Source organism: Jaculus jaculus, chromosome 6 (assembly GCF_020740685.1).
Source record: "Jaculus jaculus isolate mJacJac1 chromosome 6, mJacJac1.mat.Y.cur, whole genome shotgun sequence".
Classification (NCBI taxonomy): Eukaryota; Metazoa; Chordata; class Mammalia; order Rodentia; family Dipodidae; genus Jaculus; species Jaculus jaculus.
In genome coordinates this window covers 34,006,407-34,021,039 of record NC_059107.1, presented here as the reverse complement: position 1 = coordinate 34,021,039, position 14,633 = coordinate 34,006,407, and the positions used below count along the sequence as shown (strand labels likewise).

At 49.7% G+C, this 14,633-nt stretch overlaps 1 protein-coding gene across 1 annotated transcript in view; it reads right to left on the bottom strand.

Moving 5' to 3' along the window:
• Positions 1 to 264: 264 nt before the first annotated feature.
• Positions 265 to 14,633, bottom strand: part of Tgfbi (transforming growth factor beta induced) — a 41,848-nt gene continuing 27,479 nt past the window's right edge. Inside the window, exons 9-17 of the mRNA XM_004665082.2 lie at positions 13,925 to 14,062; positions 13,310 to 13,455; positions 11,233 to 11,369; positions 9,328 to 9,458; positions 6,262 to 6,386; positions 4,369 to 4,471; positions 3,429 to 3,508; positions 2,266 to 2,290; positions 265 to 911 (exon numbers count right to left, since the gene is read on the bottom strand). Of these exons, the coding sequence (XP_004665139.2) occupies positions 871 to 911; positions 2,266 to 2,290; positions 3,429 to 3,508; positions 4,369 to 4,471; positions 6,262 to 6,386; positions 9,328 to 9,458; positions 11,233 to 11,369; positions 13,310 to 13,455; positions 13,925 to 14,062 (926 nt within the window). The 3' untranslated portion in view covers positions 265 to 870. The remainder of the gene's footprint in view (positions 912 to 2,265; positions 2,291 to 3,428; positions 3,509 to 4,368; positions 4,472 to 6,261; positions 6,387 to 9,327; positions 9,459 to 11,232; positions 11,370 to 13,309; positions 13,456 to 13,924; positions 14,063 to 14,633) is intronic.

The window sequence follows — 14,633 nt, the reverse complement described above, 5'->3', positions numbered from 1 at the left end:
AGAGGGGTTATAGTGCTGGGTGATGTGAACACTGAGGGCTTGAGACCCTAGGGCTGGAGGAGGTTTAAATGAAAACGAGTTCAGCAAGAGTTAGCTGTCTGAGCACTCAAGAGTCAGCTGCTGTAATAACCCAAAGACCATCCCTTGGGGCTCCTGGCTACACTGCTACTGGGTGGACCCCAGGGGTCAGAGAGCATGCTGGCCCCGAGCTGCAGAACTCATTCCTGATGTCCTGGTCAGCACACGGTCCCATCGACAAGGCCATGTATTTCTTTGGTTTTATTATTACAAACACACCATGGCTCCATCACACTCAGGAGGTCTGGGCTCTACATTTCTATACACCCTTTCTTTTCTACCGGGACGGTGCCACAGAGAAGCGTCCGAGCCACACATGGATGTAAGACATACTTGACAGAAACAGTTCAACTCATAGCTTATAATGATGCCATTTCTCCAGCCGCACAAGAGCTTACAAAACCATGCCAGGACTTCCCTGAACGCTGGATTGCTTGATTCACGTCTTGTGAGCTCCAAAATGCTGCAGCTCCCTTTTCCTAGGCATTTGGCATGGGCAGGAAATTCCATGTTTTAGATAGATCCTTCCTGAAGGTGAAGGTCAGACAGTGACGTCCAGATCTGTGCATGCAGTGGATTAACAAGCGTCTTTAGGGGGAACAATAGCCTATGAATAACCCATCTTTCTCCTGCATCCCCTCCTCACCCATCCAAGGCTCAGCTCTCATTTATGGTACAGCCCATGGATATTGAAGTGTGATATTTGGTTTCAAAAACATTCAAATGGTCTGTTTGGCAAATCGAGAGAAATTGGCAGGAAGCTGAGACACATCCCTCCTGTGGTCCTTGTTGCTAGTGTTTCATCCTCTCCAGTAACCGCTGATAGACAGGGGCTGAAAAACAGAAGTGTGAAAGTGAATGGTCGTTCCCAGGTCTGGTTCTTTCTCTCTCTCTCTCTGTCCCACTCTCTCTCTGTCTCTCTCTCTCTCTCTCTGTGTAGGCCAGAGGTCAGATGTCTTCCTTAATCACTCTCCACCCTACTTTTAAATATTTTAGTTATCTACTTATGTATTTATTTGTGTTTGTGTGTTTGTGCAAGTGTGTGTGCATGCGTGCACATGCACATGGGCACATCAGGGCCCCTTGTCTCTGTAAATGAACATCAGACGCTTGTACCACATTTTAAGTCTGGCTTGTGTGGATGGCTTGGGAATTGATCCGGGGCTGTCAGGCTTGGCAATTAAGAAAGAGCCTTTTAACCTCCGAGCCAACTTCCCAGCCCCTCCACCTTATTTTTGAGGCAAAGTCTCTCATTAAACTTGGAGCTCAGTGATTTGGCTAGAGTAGCTGGCCGGCAAGTGGCAGGGATCCTCTGGTCTCTGCCTCCCCAGCGCTGGGGTTATAAGTCACGCCCCGCTTTCCCGTAGATGGGTGGCTGGGGACCCAAACTCAGCTAAGCACTGCCACTCTGGCCCCGCCAGAACTCCCCCCGCCCCAAGGCGGTGCTAAGGATTGATTGAACAAAGGTCTCACATCAGGCAAGATTTACCATGGAGCTCTCTCACTTTGATTATTATAATTTTTTGGTTTTCCGAGGCAGGGTCTCGCTCTAGCTCAGGCTGACCTGGAATTCACTATGTAGTCTCAGGGTGGCCTCGAACTCTCAGCGAACATCCTGCCTCTGCCTTCCGAGGGCTGGAATTAAAGGCGTGCGCCGCCACACCCGGCTCTCTTACTTATTTTTGACACAGGATCTCACTGAGGTGCTCAGGTTGGCCTTGAACTCATTCTGTAGCCCAAACATTGAACCTGAAATCCTCTTGCTCGGCTTCCCAAGTATTTGGGACGACAGGCCTGCACCCTCAGGTTCAGAATCTTGAGGAGAGAGGCCACATGACTGCCTCTCGGCCGTGCTCCCCTCACATATAGGGAGTTTTGGTTTGTGGAACTTCACATTTTACCCAATGTCTGGTGTTACGGGATTTTCTACATCCATCAGCTTGGAACCACATCCTCACCACGGGCTCCTGCCAAGCCCCGTGTCATATTCCCAGGCTCCCAGAGCCAAAACCCACATCACCCTTGACAGACCGTGACCCTTATTATCTTCATCTCGCAGAGATGGGAACAAGGTTTTGCGTCTGACCCCATTCACCCTGCTGATTTGACCCTAAAGGTTTCTTTTGCTGCACGTCACGTGACTGTCTACTCGCACTGCTAGGGGCTGCAAACGCAGACCACACTTACCGAGCCGCACGGACCTCTGGGCAGCCTGAAAGAAAACACAGGTCATCAGGATTTTCTCTTTTCTTCCCCTCCCCTCACACTACCGCCCTTTCTCTCGAGACAGGGTCTTGCTATGTAGACCAGGCGGGCCTTGAACTTGCAGCAGTCCTCTTACCTCTGCTGGTATTACAGGTGTGGGTGCTATAATCCTTCGTTTAAGGACAATCAGGGTTTTCTAGGACATATTGTCCCCGTACCTGCTCATAAAGTGGCTTTGTATATTGCCACCCCTACTCAGAACAAATGGTGAGGTGAGGAGAGGAAGGGGGAAAGTTGGACCCGTGGATCCCAGAGAACTGCTCAGTCGTAGCAGCCCTAGGCTGGACAAGCCTCTTTCAAGTGAGGTCTGAGGTAGATGTTCTTGAGCTCTTTTGAGAGACCTCCAAGCCAGGCTTTTCCATTCAGGGTAGAGCCTAGATCTGGGACAGGGCGTGGTGCTGTCCCAGAGGCAGCCCCAGGAGTTAAAAGTTTAGGGCACCCAGGGGAGCTTCTATTCAAAATAGGAGTTGTTAGAGCTCCAGGCCTCAGGGTTGGGGTGGGGAGAACTACATCCTACAGCCGCTTCTCTGGGGATTGCAAACCCTCTGCAAAGTGCTCCCTGACCCCAGGGCTCCACCTGACTCCAAGGAGCCCATCTTGTGCCTGAGGGGTGGGCTGGGGAGCTGGAAAGGACGCTCAGGCAGAGTGAAAAAGGTTCTGAGGGGTCAGCAGAGCCAGGGCCAGGGAAGCAGGCTCTGCACACAACAGCACTCTCAGTAGCCCCATACGCTGGACCCACGTGCTGCCCCACAGCGCCCAGAAGCCTCAGAGGCCCCACAGGACAGACCACCATAGGGCCAATTCAGAATGGGCTGCTCTCCTTGTCCAGGCGCATTTCAGAGCTGTTCTGTCCAACAATGGCTTCCCAGTGAACTGGGGCTCAGAGAGGCCTCTGCATGGATGTGTGGGCTTTGGACCGCTAAGGACGCAGTAACTGCTTGAATTCTTATCTCTGAACATGAGGATGTCCCAGTGAGAGTGGAGAGAGCACCCAGGCAGGACAGGGTCCAGGAGCCTGTCATGGGCCCAAGCAGACAGAGTTCCCAAGGTTCCCCCTGCTTGGCACCACCTAGCAGTAGGCTCACCCTGGAAAATGCAGATGCCTGTTTGAAGATTTCAAGAGCGGAGTCGGCCAGCTCATCTCCTCGCTCCTGAGGTCGGTTGGCTAGAGAAGAAAGAAAAGTCCACTTTGGTGTGAGAGAGACCCTGGTAGCATGGCATTCCTGGCAGCATGACTGAGGCGTTGTTGGGTTTTCTGGCTCATTAATTTCCTCCTGTAACGTTTCACACTGCGTGGTAGAAGTGAGCCACTGAGAGAGCCCAGGGCCAAAGTGTTTGCACAAGAGAGGAATGACTCAAGCTCAACTGCCCTAAGGGTAAGAGAAAAACCGGGAACATGGCAGCCAGCATCCCCACACAGGGGACAACTGGGCTAGGTCTGTGACACATGCGAGTTGGGTCAGCATGGTTCTAAGACAACATCGGTTTGGCAAGAAACATTTCCTCAAGTTCGGCAGAGTCGTGTTGCCTTTGAAACTTTAAGTTCCCATTCACTAGTTTACCTATTCCTGTGTGTGTGTGTGTGTGTGTGTGTGTGTGTGTGTGTGTGTGTCTGTGTCTGTGTGTGTATGGGCATGTAGGGTCTCTTGCTACTGCAAATGAACACCAGATTCTTGGACCACTTTTTGCATCTAGCTTTATATAGGTGCTGGGGAATCAAACCTATGTTAACAGGTTTTGCAAGCAAGCACCTTGAACTACTGTGCCATCTCTCCAGCCCTTATCTATCTATCTATCTATCTATCTATCTATCTATCTATCTATTTATTTATTTTTGAGTCAGGCTTTGGTGGCCATCCACATAGGCACTGTGTGGCTATCACTGTTCTCCTTTATTCCGGCCTTTGTTCCAGACAGGAACAAAGTTTCTAGCAAGTGCCAACGGCCACATGCAAAGCAGAACCAGCTGTGGAGTCTTGGGGGAGCCTTCAGGGGTCTTGGGGATGTGATAGGTTTGGGTCTTACCCGGAGGCTGCAGAATGCTGGTGATGGCGTAGACCACGCCATTTGTGGCCATGATGTCCGTTTCAGCGACAGGCTCCTTGTTGACACTTACTACATTGTTTTTCTAAGAGAAGAGACAACGGTCGTTAAAAGGGACACACATTTGCTTTGTCCATTCAGCCAGCATTTTCGAGACATGATCACTCCAGGTCCTGCGTGAGGAATGGGGCGTTCCACGGTGTGCAGCTGGCCCCGCCCTCCGCGGGCCTTCACTCCCTGCTGCAGACCAGACACCTTGCAAGTGGCCAGGTGTTGCTCCTCCCAGCAGCATAGCTAAGGTGGGAGGACACGAGTGCCCTACTTAACAGAGGTGGAAACTGAGACATGGGAGAGGCAGCCTTTAACGCTCTAAGCTATGCAGATGGGACAGCGGGGAACAGATGCCCGATGCCAGGCCTTCAGTTCTTCATGAAATTCCCTTTCTACGTCTCCCAGATGCCCAGCTTGACCTTTTCTTTAATTTTTTTGTTTATTTTTGTTTATTTATTTGAGAGCGACAGAGAGAGAAAGAGGGGGGAGAGAGACAGAGAGAGAGAGAGAGAGAATGGGCGCACCAGGGCCTCCAGCCACTGCAAACAAACTCCAGTCGCGTGAGCCCCCTTGTGTAACTGGCTAACGTGGGTCCTGGGGAATCGAGCCTCGAACCGGGACCCTTAGGCTTCACAAGCAAGTGCTTAACCATTTCTCCAGCTCCCTTGACCTTTTCTAAAGGGAGGCCTGCCCAGAGTAATTCTATCCCCTATCTCCCTGAACTCCAACACCTGAAAGTACAAGATATTTGGGTGACCCAAATTAAACAGATCTCTCCCATCCTATCTCTCCTCATGTATTCCCCTGCTCCCCAGGGAAGCAGCACACAAGGGTTACTCAGGAAAGGGGAGCAGGAACCATAGCCAGTCACACAGAAAAGAGTCCATTCACGTGGCAGCTAGGGATTGGCTGCAGAGTGGCACAGTCAATGTGCAGAGCAAGGGTAGCTCTCAGGGCAGGCGTCAGAACTGAAAGGGCGTCTTAAGATCCAGGGCCATGGGCTGGAGAGATGGCTTAGCGGTTAAGCACTTGCTTGTGAAGCCTAAGGACCCCACTTCGAGGCTTGTATCCCCAGGACCACATTAGCCAGATGCACAAGGGGTTGCATGTGTCTGGAGTTCGTTTGCAGTGGCTGGAGGCCCTGGTGCGCCCCTTCTCTCTATCTGCCTCTTTCTCTCTCCCTCTCTCTGTCACTCTTAAATAAATAAATAAAAATGGGGCTGGAGAGATGGCTTAGCGGTTAAGCACTTGCCTGTGAAGCCTAAGAACCCCGGTTCGAGGCTCGGTTCCCCAGGTCCCACGTTAGCCAGATGCACAAGGGGGCGCACGCGTCTGGAGTTCGTTTGCAGAGTCTGGAAGCCCTGGCGCGCCCATTCTCTCTCTCTCCCTCTATCTGTCTTTCTCTCTGTGTCTGTCGCTCTCAAATAAAAATAAATAAATAAATAAATAAATAAAAAATGAACAAAATAATAAATAATAAAAAAAAAAGATCCAGGGCCATGGCGCGACTCACTGTGTCCCTGGGTTTGAAGGACTAGAGCAGTGAGAGGAAAGGGGATGAAGCTCTCAGGGCATCTATGTAATTGCCTACCATCCTCTGGAGGGCGTCTCCACATTCCAAATCAGATACTTGATGCCCCTGAAAATCTGGAGTTTGGTACTTGTATCTAACTACATTCTCACTTGATTTCCCTGAAGAAGTTCCACTCTTCGGCTCTTTTTCTCTGGGCAAATTGTACTCAGAAATTTTAGTATGCAACTTCAAGATCCTACGTAGGGGGAGATGTGCCCTGGAGACTTCGTGCCATTTGCTGGCATACTCACCGAGCTGACTTCCAGCTTGTCTCCTTGGAGGGACTTCAACCGTACCAGGGCCCCAATGCCTCCACTAACCAGGATTTCATCACCAATGTGGTATTTCAGTATGTTGTTAAGTTCCTCGGCATTTCCTGCAAGGTTGTGGGACAGGGAGGCGACGTTCATCAAAAGGCTGGCGACAGACAGGTGAGGTTAAGGGACCAGAGGGGATGCACGTGGTTACTTCTGAGCTAGAGGGTACTTCCCTGCAGAGGCAGAATCTCTCACTGAGCACCCGCTGTGGTTCTCAGTTCCCAGATCCGCCAGAGCCCGAGCGCCCACACGCCATCACAAATGGGTCCTGCAGTTAAGCGGACGGCTGGGGTCAGCAGGGCATCTCGGGAGCTGAGGAGTTAACCCATACTCCTCTCTGAATGACTCATGTTTCCATCAGCTAAATATTTGCCTGGAAAGCCAGGGACCTTTCCAGTCATTGGCATCTGGGACACTTCATCATCTGCGTGGCTCCCGCCCGTCAGAACCCAGTAGTGATGTATTTATACATTCTGCCCTGAAGTGCATCTTGTGTTGGGAGACGGCTGTTCCCCAGTGAGAGAACTGGAAGCAAGTGAACAGCTGCACTCTGGAGCCGATGTGGTTAGGGCCGAGGGGGGGATTCCCTCCTCAGCGTCCTTCCTCTGCCAATCAAGACATTCCTTTCAGCCCACATCAGCTTCTTTGCCTAACAGGGCAGACATCCAAATTGCTCACAAAGGTGCATATATGTCTTGCAAAAGTTAAAAGAGAGGCAGCGCCTAAATCTGCCAGCTGCCCTCCGGTCTCCAATCATCCCATGGCCAGCCAGTGGCTCATGCCCACCGCCCCCCCGGGGGGTCACTTACGGACAGCTATTCCCAGCATTGTGATAGTGAGAATGGGGAAGTCTAAGCATTTTGGAGAGTTTTCCACAAATCCACAGAGTGTCAGGGGATAGAGCCATTTGTACCAAACATACCTGGAACAGGCAAGAGTTCCCTTCCCATAAAAACACTGCCTGAATGGTGACTATTGGTGTGGGGGGGACTCAAAACTCATCAAAATGCACAGAAGAAGGGACAATTCTATGCTCGTCACCGAGAAACATCTCTGCCACTCTCCAAGACTCATGGACCATTGAAGAAGAGACGGTGGAAAGAATGGAAGAGCCAAAGGAAGGGGAGGAGTGCTTTATAATGCTATTTTCCAGACACAAGTTGGCTGTTGCCTTCATGGCTGATGCTTCTGACCCTTAATATGTAGCTTAGTATGAGGACAAAAGAAAAATAGTGACATCAAAATAGAAGAGGGACCAGTTAAAAGAAGAAGGGGTTCAGTGGAAGGAAGGTATAGACTGGGGACCAAATGTGTGGTGGGAAGGGCTTATGATCAGGGTATATTGTGTATATGTATGGAAGCTGTTAATGACATGTTTTACAGGGCTGGAGAGATGGCTTAGTTAAGGCACTTGGCTGCAAAGCCTAACCATCCAGTACCCATGTAAAGTCAGATGCACAAAGTGGTGCATGCATCTGGAGTTTGTTTGCACTGGCTGGAGTTCCCTGGAGTACACATTCTCTCTCTTTCTGTCTGTTTCTCTTTTCTCTGTTTCTCTCTCCTAGAAAAACAAAATGCGTGGAGGTGCAGAGCCAAGCCAGCCCAGGAGGTGAAAACACCTTTCCAGGTCTCTAACAGCAGGGCCGCTTGCTTTTCCCCAGGTGCCACCCTGCCCACAGGCCTGGAGGGGTAGGTGTTTGGGTAGCCATCCTCTCACCCCTCTTCCATCCCCACACAATTAAAAATGAGGGGATCTGAGCAGGCTCAGGCCACCTGGGGAATATTCCATTCTTGCAAGGCTGAGAGAGGATGGAAAGTTTATGTTCCGCGCGAACTTCTCCCCTTTTCTCAGGAACCTACGTCAGCATCCAGACCCAGACGTTCACTTAGCAATAAAGAAAATTAAACAGGACACAAATTTAGCTCATCACTGACTGCAACCTGAACCTTCCATTCTCCTGCAGGAAAGGAGGCGTAAACAACTTGTGTCCAGAGGCTGCCTAGGCTCCACCTTGCCCCTCTCCTCCTCTGATTCACCTTGCTGGGACACAGGGTGTGCGTCAGAGCCTAACCCCACCCCGCTTTCATCACAGCTATTATTCACGCAAATGTGAACCCTGGACTGTGTGCACTGTCCTCGTCAACCCACAACACTGTGAGCCATTGTTTTTCTGACAGGCAAACTGAGGCTCAGCAACTTGCCAGAGGTTACTCATCCAGTAAATGTCAGAGCCAGGATATAAAGTAATCCAGAAGTCCACATTCTTAGATGCCTCAGGGCTGGGACTAACTTTCTAGGGAAGGCTTTTTTTAATCTCTGGGACTTTGTCTGTTTGCTTTGGGTTTTCAAGGTAGGGTCTCACTGTAGCTCAGGCTGACCTAGAACTCACTATGTAGTCTCAGTCTGGCCTCAAACTCACAGCGATCCTCTGACCTCTACCTCTTGTGGGCTGGGACTAGAGGTGTGTGCCAGCTTGCCCAGCTTTCTGAGAACATCTAATGTGGGTCTGTGGCATCACTATCAGTGTCCTCACAGGTCGCCAGTGGGCTGGAGGACGTCCACTCGAATTCCTTTCTAGCTCTCTGCTGGATTTTGTATCCCAAGCAGCTGACCTCTACCAATGGCATCACTGGTCTCCTGCATCCTCCTAGAGTCAGTTAACAGGAGGCCCAGCAGACAACTGAGCTGAGGTAGTAGGGGGCTGGTGGGGACACTGAAGAGCCTCTCTGTCACGGTCCTGACATGACTGCAAATGGCTCTGTCTGTTTATGTGCCTTTTGTCCAAGCTCCCCCTGGTCTCTGCCCTTGCTTCTGTATCTTAACTTCCCACTGTCGTCATCCCTCAGGCCGTCCCTTAGTCCTGCCCATAGTTCCACAAAATGGTCTCATTAATGAAATCCCTTTGAGCCAAGCCATTGTGGAATGTGCCATATATTTCCTACCAATGCCCTGACGGATATTTCAGAGAAGTGGCGGTGTGAACTTAAACTGGTCTTTACCCAGGAGTCGGTTAAGTTCTTCCGGCGGCAGGGCTTGGAAGGCTTCGTTTGTGGGAGCAAAGACAGTGTAGACCCCTTCCCGGTTGAGGGTCTCCATCAGCCCCGCAGACTGGATGGCAGCCACCAGCATGCTGTGGATTGACACAGAGAAAACGTCACTCAGCTGTGTGTATGTAGAGGTGGATCATCACTGGAGGGGGGGGGAGGGACAGCACCCACCTTGCTGGTTTCCATGCCTGACCTATGTATGCCGGGGCATAGAGGCCGGGGGGTGGGGGACTATTACAGTTCACACCTTCTCTCTTCACCGGTATGAAAGCCACACTCAGAAAAATGGCCAGCAGCCAAAGGCCAGAGGGGAAAGAGGAAGAAGCAAGGCAAGAACTTCCACGGCTAACCCAGAGGCTGGCTGAGCCGCTGCGCCCTCAGTGGGTGCTTCTGGGGAGGACAGAGGAGCCTTAACTTCCCAGGCGCTTAGGCCTGTGGCTTAAGTCAGTGACAGGAAATACTGAGTGTGACAACACCCACTGGTGAATTAGTAAATCAGAGACAAAGAGAACACAGCCAGGAAGCAAAGTGACACAGGGCTTCAGTCACTCGTAAGTGGATGTTGCACAGAGAGACTGGCATGGCCAGAGCCACATGCACTCTGTTTACACCCTTGGTGTTAAAAACTCTTTCCATGCGTATGAGAGTCGTACTCTCTGCAGGAGCCCTGCTGCTCAGCTTCAGGTTTTAAGGGGACCCTCATCCTTTCCACACCACAAGCCTAAATGGTCACACCAGTGTTTCACCAGTATCAGGTAACCCTCTGAGCAAAAAGCAGAGGCCCACTTAGACTCCCTCGCCACCACCACCAAAAACAAACAAACAAACAAACCCACAAGCAATTGCCAAGGCTTTTGCTTGCCCACCAAAACTAGATGGTAAGATCCTATTGCTGAAGACACCATGTGCTAGGACGGTAGGAAATCAACCTGAAACTGAGCTGGAAGTCTCCTCTTCCATGCTGCTGAGCTGTTATAGTGCTAAAAAGTGTTATTTAGGTTTCTAAGGGGGGAAAAGAAAAACTCATCAAAAGCTTAACAAGCAGTGGACCCTGTGCAGAACACAACCAGCGAGCTTGGCAAGATGTGACCACTGGTACAATAGTGGCATGACTGTTACAGAGGTAACCAACTGCTCTCTGGATTTGAGGCCCGTGCCACAGGAGGGAATTCATGCCTGGTACTGAAAGCCTAGTCAAAAGCCTATTGCTGAGGAGGTCATGAGCCTTAGTGGGGGAAGCTACTGCTATTCTTCGGCTAAATGGATATGTTGTTCCCATCAAATTGCCCTCTAAAAATACATGTTTATGCCCAGAGATTAGTGCTTATCCCACTCTTGGTCAGAGAAGCTTCTTTTGCAGATGGAGGTGACTACTGGGAAAATTCAAAACTCGTCAAAGTGCTGAGAAGAAGTGACAGTTTGAGTGCTCAGTACTAAATGAGACATTTCTGTCACACCCACCAAAACATTGCAGAAGAGGTTGGCAGAAAGAATGTAAAAGCCAAATGACGAGGATGAGTGCTTTGGAACACTGTCTTCCAAAGATGAAGTGGCCATTGCATTCTTGATCTAACAGTGGCTGAGGTCACCTGCACCATGTGAGGTTCATCGACATGTCATCATGGTTGATGGAGGAGGGCAAAAAGTAAATGACATCAAAATATAAGTGAAGCTAGTGGGAAAAAAGAAGGGGTTCAGTGGAAGGAGGTATGGGAGGACAAAAGAAGGTGACTGGAGGAAATTATGATCAAAATACATCATGCACATGAATGAAAATGATCAATAAAAATGTTGAAACAAACAAACATCCAACATGAGCACTTGGCAGAAGCCCCACCCTGGGATGAGACTAGTTACCTAAAACGATTATCTCCCTTCAAGACATCCATAACCGTCCCCATTGGTGGGGTCAACATTCGGTCCATGGTGAACAGGGTCCCATACCGGCCCCGCTTGTCATGGGCAGCAATGCAGCTGTTTTCAATGCACAGGCTCTACATAGAAGATGGGCAGAGAAAGGGAGGGACAGGGACAGTTATCCTCCCAGGCAAGGGTCTCCAGACTTCCTCAAAGTGTGTCTTGATGGCATCAACCACTGTGGCCAGTGGATAGATACTGAGGTGGGTCATAAAGACTGGGACAAAATGATGTTTTCTTCAGGAAAGGAAACAATAAACCATGGTCTTTCTCATGGGAAGGATGGCCACTGGGGTCCCACTGAAGTCACACAGAAGCTCTGTGAAAACACTATCAGTTTTGGCTGCCCAGTAAGCACTTCTCTTAATGCTCATACTCATATATTAATACCACTCTTACTTTTGGTAGAGAACCTTCTCTTTTCAGATGGTAGTGACCTTGGGATGACTCAGGAGGCACCATGGTGCTGGGAAGAAGTGTCAGAGGAGTGTTCAGCACTGAAATATCTCTATCTCACCTTCCATGGCTCAGGGTCTATTGCTGATGAGGTGGCAGAAAGAATGTAAGAGCCAAAGGAAGGGTAGGACTCCTTACAACATGCTCCTCCAGACACAAAATGGCCTGGACATCCATGACCTCACAGTGTCTGACACTACCTATACAAGACCATCATGATAGGAGAAAAAGATAATGACATTGAAATAAAAGAGACTGATTGAGAGGGGAGGGGATATGATAGAGAGTGGAGTTTCAAAGGGGAAGGTGGGGGAGAAGGAGGGCATTACCATGGGATATTGTTTACAATTATGGAAGTTGTTAATAAAAAATTGATTAAGAAAAATTTTTTAAAAATATCAGTTTTAGGCTGGAGGGATGGCTTCATGGTTAAGGCATTTGCTTGAAAAGCCAAAGGACCCAGGTTCAATTCCCCAGGACCCACATTAGCCAGATGCACAAGGTGGCACATGCATTTGGAGTTTGTTTGTAGTGGCTGGAGGCCCCGGCATGCCCGTTCTTTCTCTCCCTCTGACAAAAAAATAAATAAAAATAAAATATTAAAAAAAGAATATCAGTTTCATAAGCGGTCCATTGATAAAGATCAAATAGACTGAGACAATTAACTGAGTGATTTAGCCAATGACAACCATCTTTGGTCAAATGGTGTCGATTGGTTCTGGGCCAGGAGCAATGCAGATTTGTGCTTCCTATTAGATAGCATGGGGTAGCTTGGGATTTAAAGACAGAGAAGGGGCAGGAGGTGAGTGAAGGAAAAAGAAGCTTTTCAACAAAGGAAGGCCGAGCTTCCGCTCAAGGAGGCTTCTCTTCATGTGAGCTTGGCAAAGTCCGAAACCTTCATCCTCCAGTCCCAGGTGGCCCGATTCTCAACATTTTAGCCTAACAAGGGTGAGCCTTATTCTCCAAGTCTTGCACAAAAGGAGGTTCCAATCCTTCTACAGGATCTCATGCATACTTTCCAGAGATCACTTTCTCCTCAGTAGAAACCAGTTTTTATATAAGTTCTTGCTTATTGAGGTCTTAAACAAAAATTTTTGTCTTGGACACAGGGTCCCATGTAGCCCCAGGCTGGCCTGCAACTTCCCATGTAGCTGAAGATGACCTTGAACTTTTTTTTTTTTTTTTTTTTTTTTTTGAGGTAGAGTCTCACTCTAGCCCAGGCTCTCCTGGAATTCACTATGTGTCTCAGGGTGGCCTCGAACTCATGGTGATCCTCCTACCACTACTTCCCAAGTACTGGGATTAAAGGCGTGCGCCACCACGCCCGGCTCGACCTTGTACTCTTGATTCTCCTGTCTCTCCCTCCCAAGTGCAAGGATTACAAGAGTGTGCCACCACATCCACTTTTATGTGCTTCTGGGGATTGAACTCAGGGCTTCCTTCATGCTAGGCAGGCTCTCTACCCACTGAGCCCTAGCCCGGCCTTTTCTGTTTTTACACTAACAAACTTCCATTTCTTAGAGTTCAGCCAAGGAAGTATGAGTCAGGACCCAGAACTTACATTCCGGTAAACAAAAACTCTCAGCTTCTTGCCACCCAGTGTGTCCAGAGTCTGCCCATGGTATAGGTACTTAGAGGCCAGCTGGTCTTTGACGATGTGGTTCAGGAGCAAGTTCTTCATTTGGGCATCGATGTGAGGGACTCCATCTGTAAGAGAAGAGGCAGACAGGTCCAGAGAAATAGGCTCCTGTGATGAAGTGGGTGAAAACCTATATGGGGTATGGAATGAAAAGGTGCAGCTAAGTGAAGGTGTTTAGAAGCAGACACACCACAGGGGTCCTCTTTTCTGAATTCCTCATGGTGGCAGCTCAGCTCACCCCTCACCCTGGTCTCTTGCCTAGACACTGGCACTGACGCTGCAAGTGAAAAGGCCAGGGATGCGCCACTCTCTTGGCCGAGGCAAAGCATTGTGTTCTGAGGAAGACATCCCCCAATGGATTCTTGGCTCTGTTAAACAACCAAAAGCTACCCTGAAGTTTCTGATGGAGTCACATCTTCTCTGGGCTGAGGTAGATGAAAGGTCTATTGTCCCACTGCTGCTGTAAATCGGTACAGCGCCATGAAGGTTAAGGGTAGGGTAAGGGGACAGAACCTAAGAATGCTTTCCCCCCATTACCTTTGAATACAGAATTTAGGGGAGCCAGGAAGGTCAACTTCTCCTTTCCAGAGAGATGTGTGCTGAGGCCGGCTTGTTTGAGGAGTTCTACGGCTGTGGAGACGTCGGACTCTGTGGCTAACTCCAGCAGCATCTTAGCTAAAGGAAGGAGAGACGGGGCTCGAAAGCTCACAGGGCCATTGGCATGTGCCATTGTTCACTCCAGAGAGGGTCACACAGCAGCATGGACTCACGTGTTATGAGTCACCAGCCCCCTAAACACAGGGAGGCGCGGTAAGTTGATGTCAGTTGATTAAGGGTGGAGCTGTCCCGGGCCTCAGGGTAACTTGATCATGGCTGAGAGGAGAGGAGGTCAAGTGGCCTATAGTGGCTTCAGATAGCCATTCCCATAGAGAGTGCTGTCCCCCAGGAGATTCCTAGTCTAATGGGATGATGTGAACTCAAACCCAAGTCCATTCAGTCATTGTCCCTGGAATGGCTTTGTCTCTATTGGGAGAGCAAATTCTGAGGTGAGCAAATGGTCCTTTGTTCCCGATCACAGCAGGCAGATGGGGGAGGGGTTCTAAGACAACGGCTATCCCTCTCTGGGTACCTTGAGCCATTCCTCATTGCTGCAAGACAATGTCTGGACCTCTATGCCTGAAGCTCTAGAGTCTTTACAACTTGCCACAGCCCCAGGGTTTTCAGATGATGCGAAGCTGGTCTATGG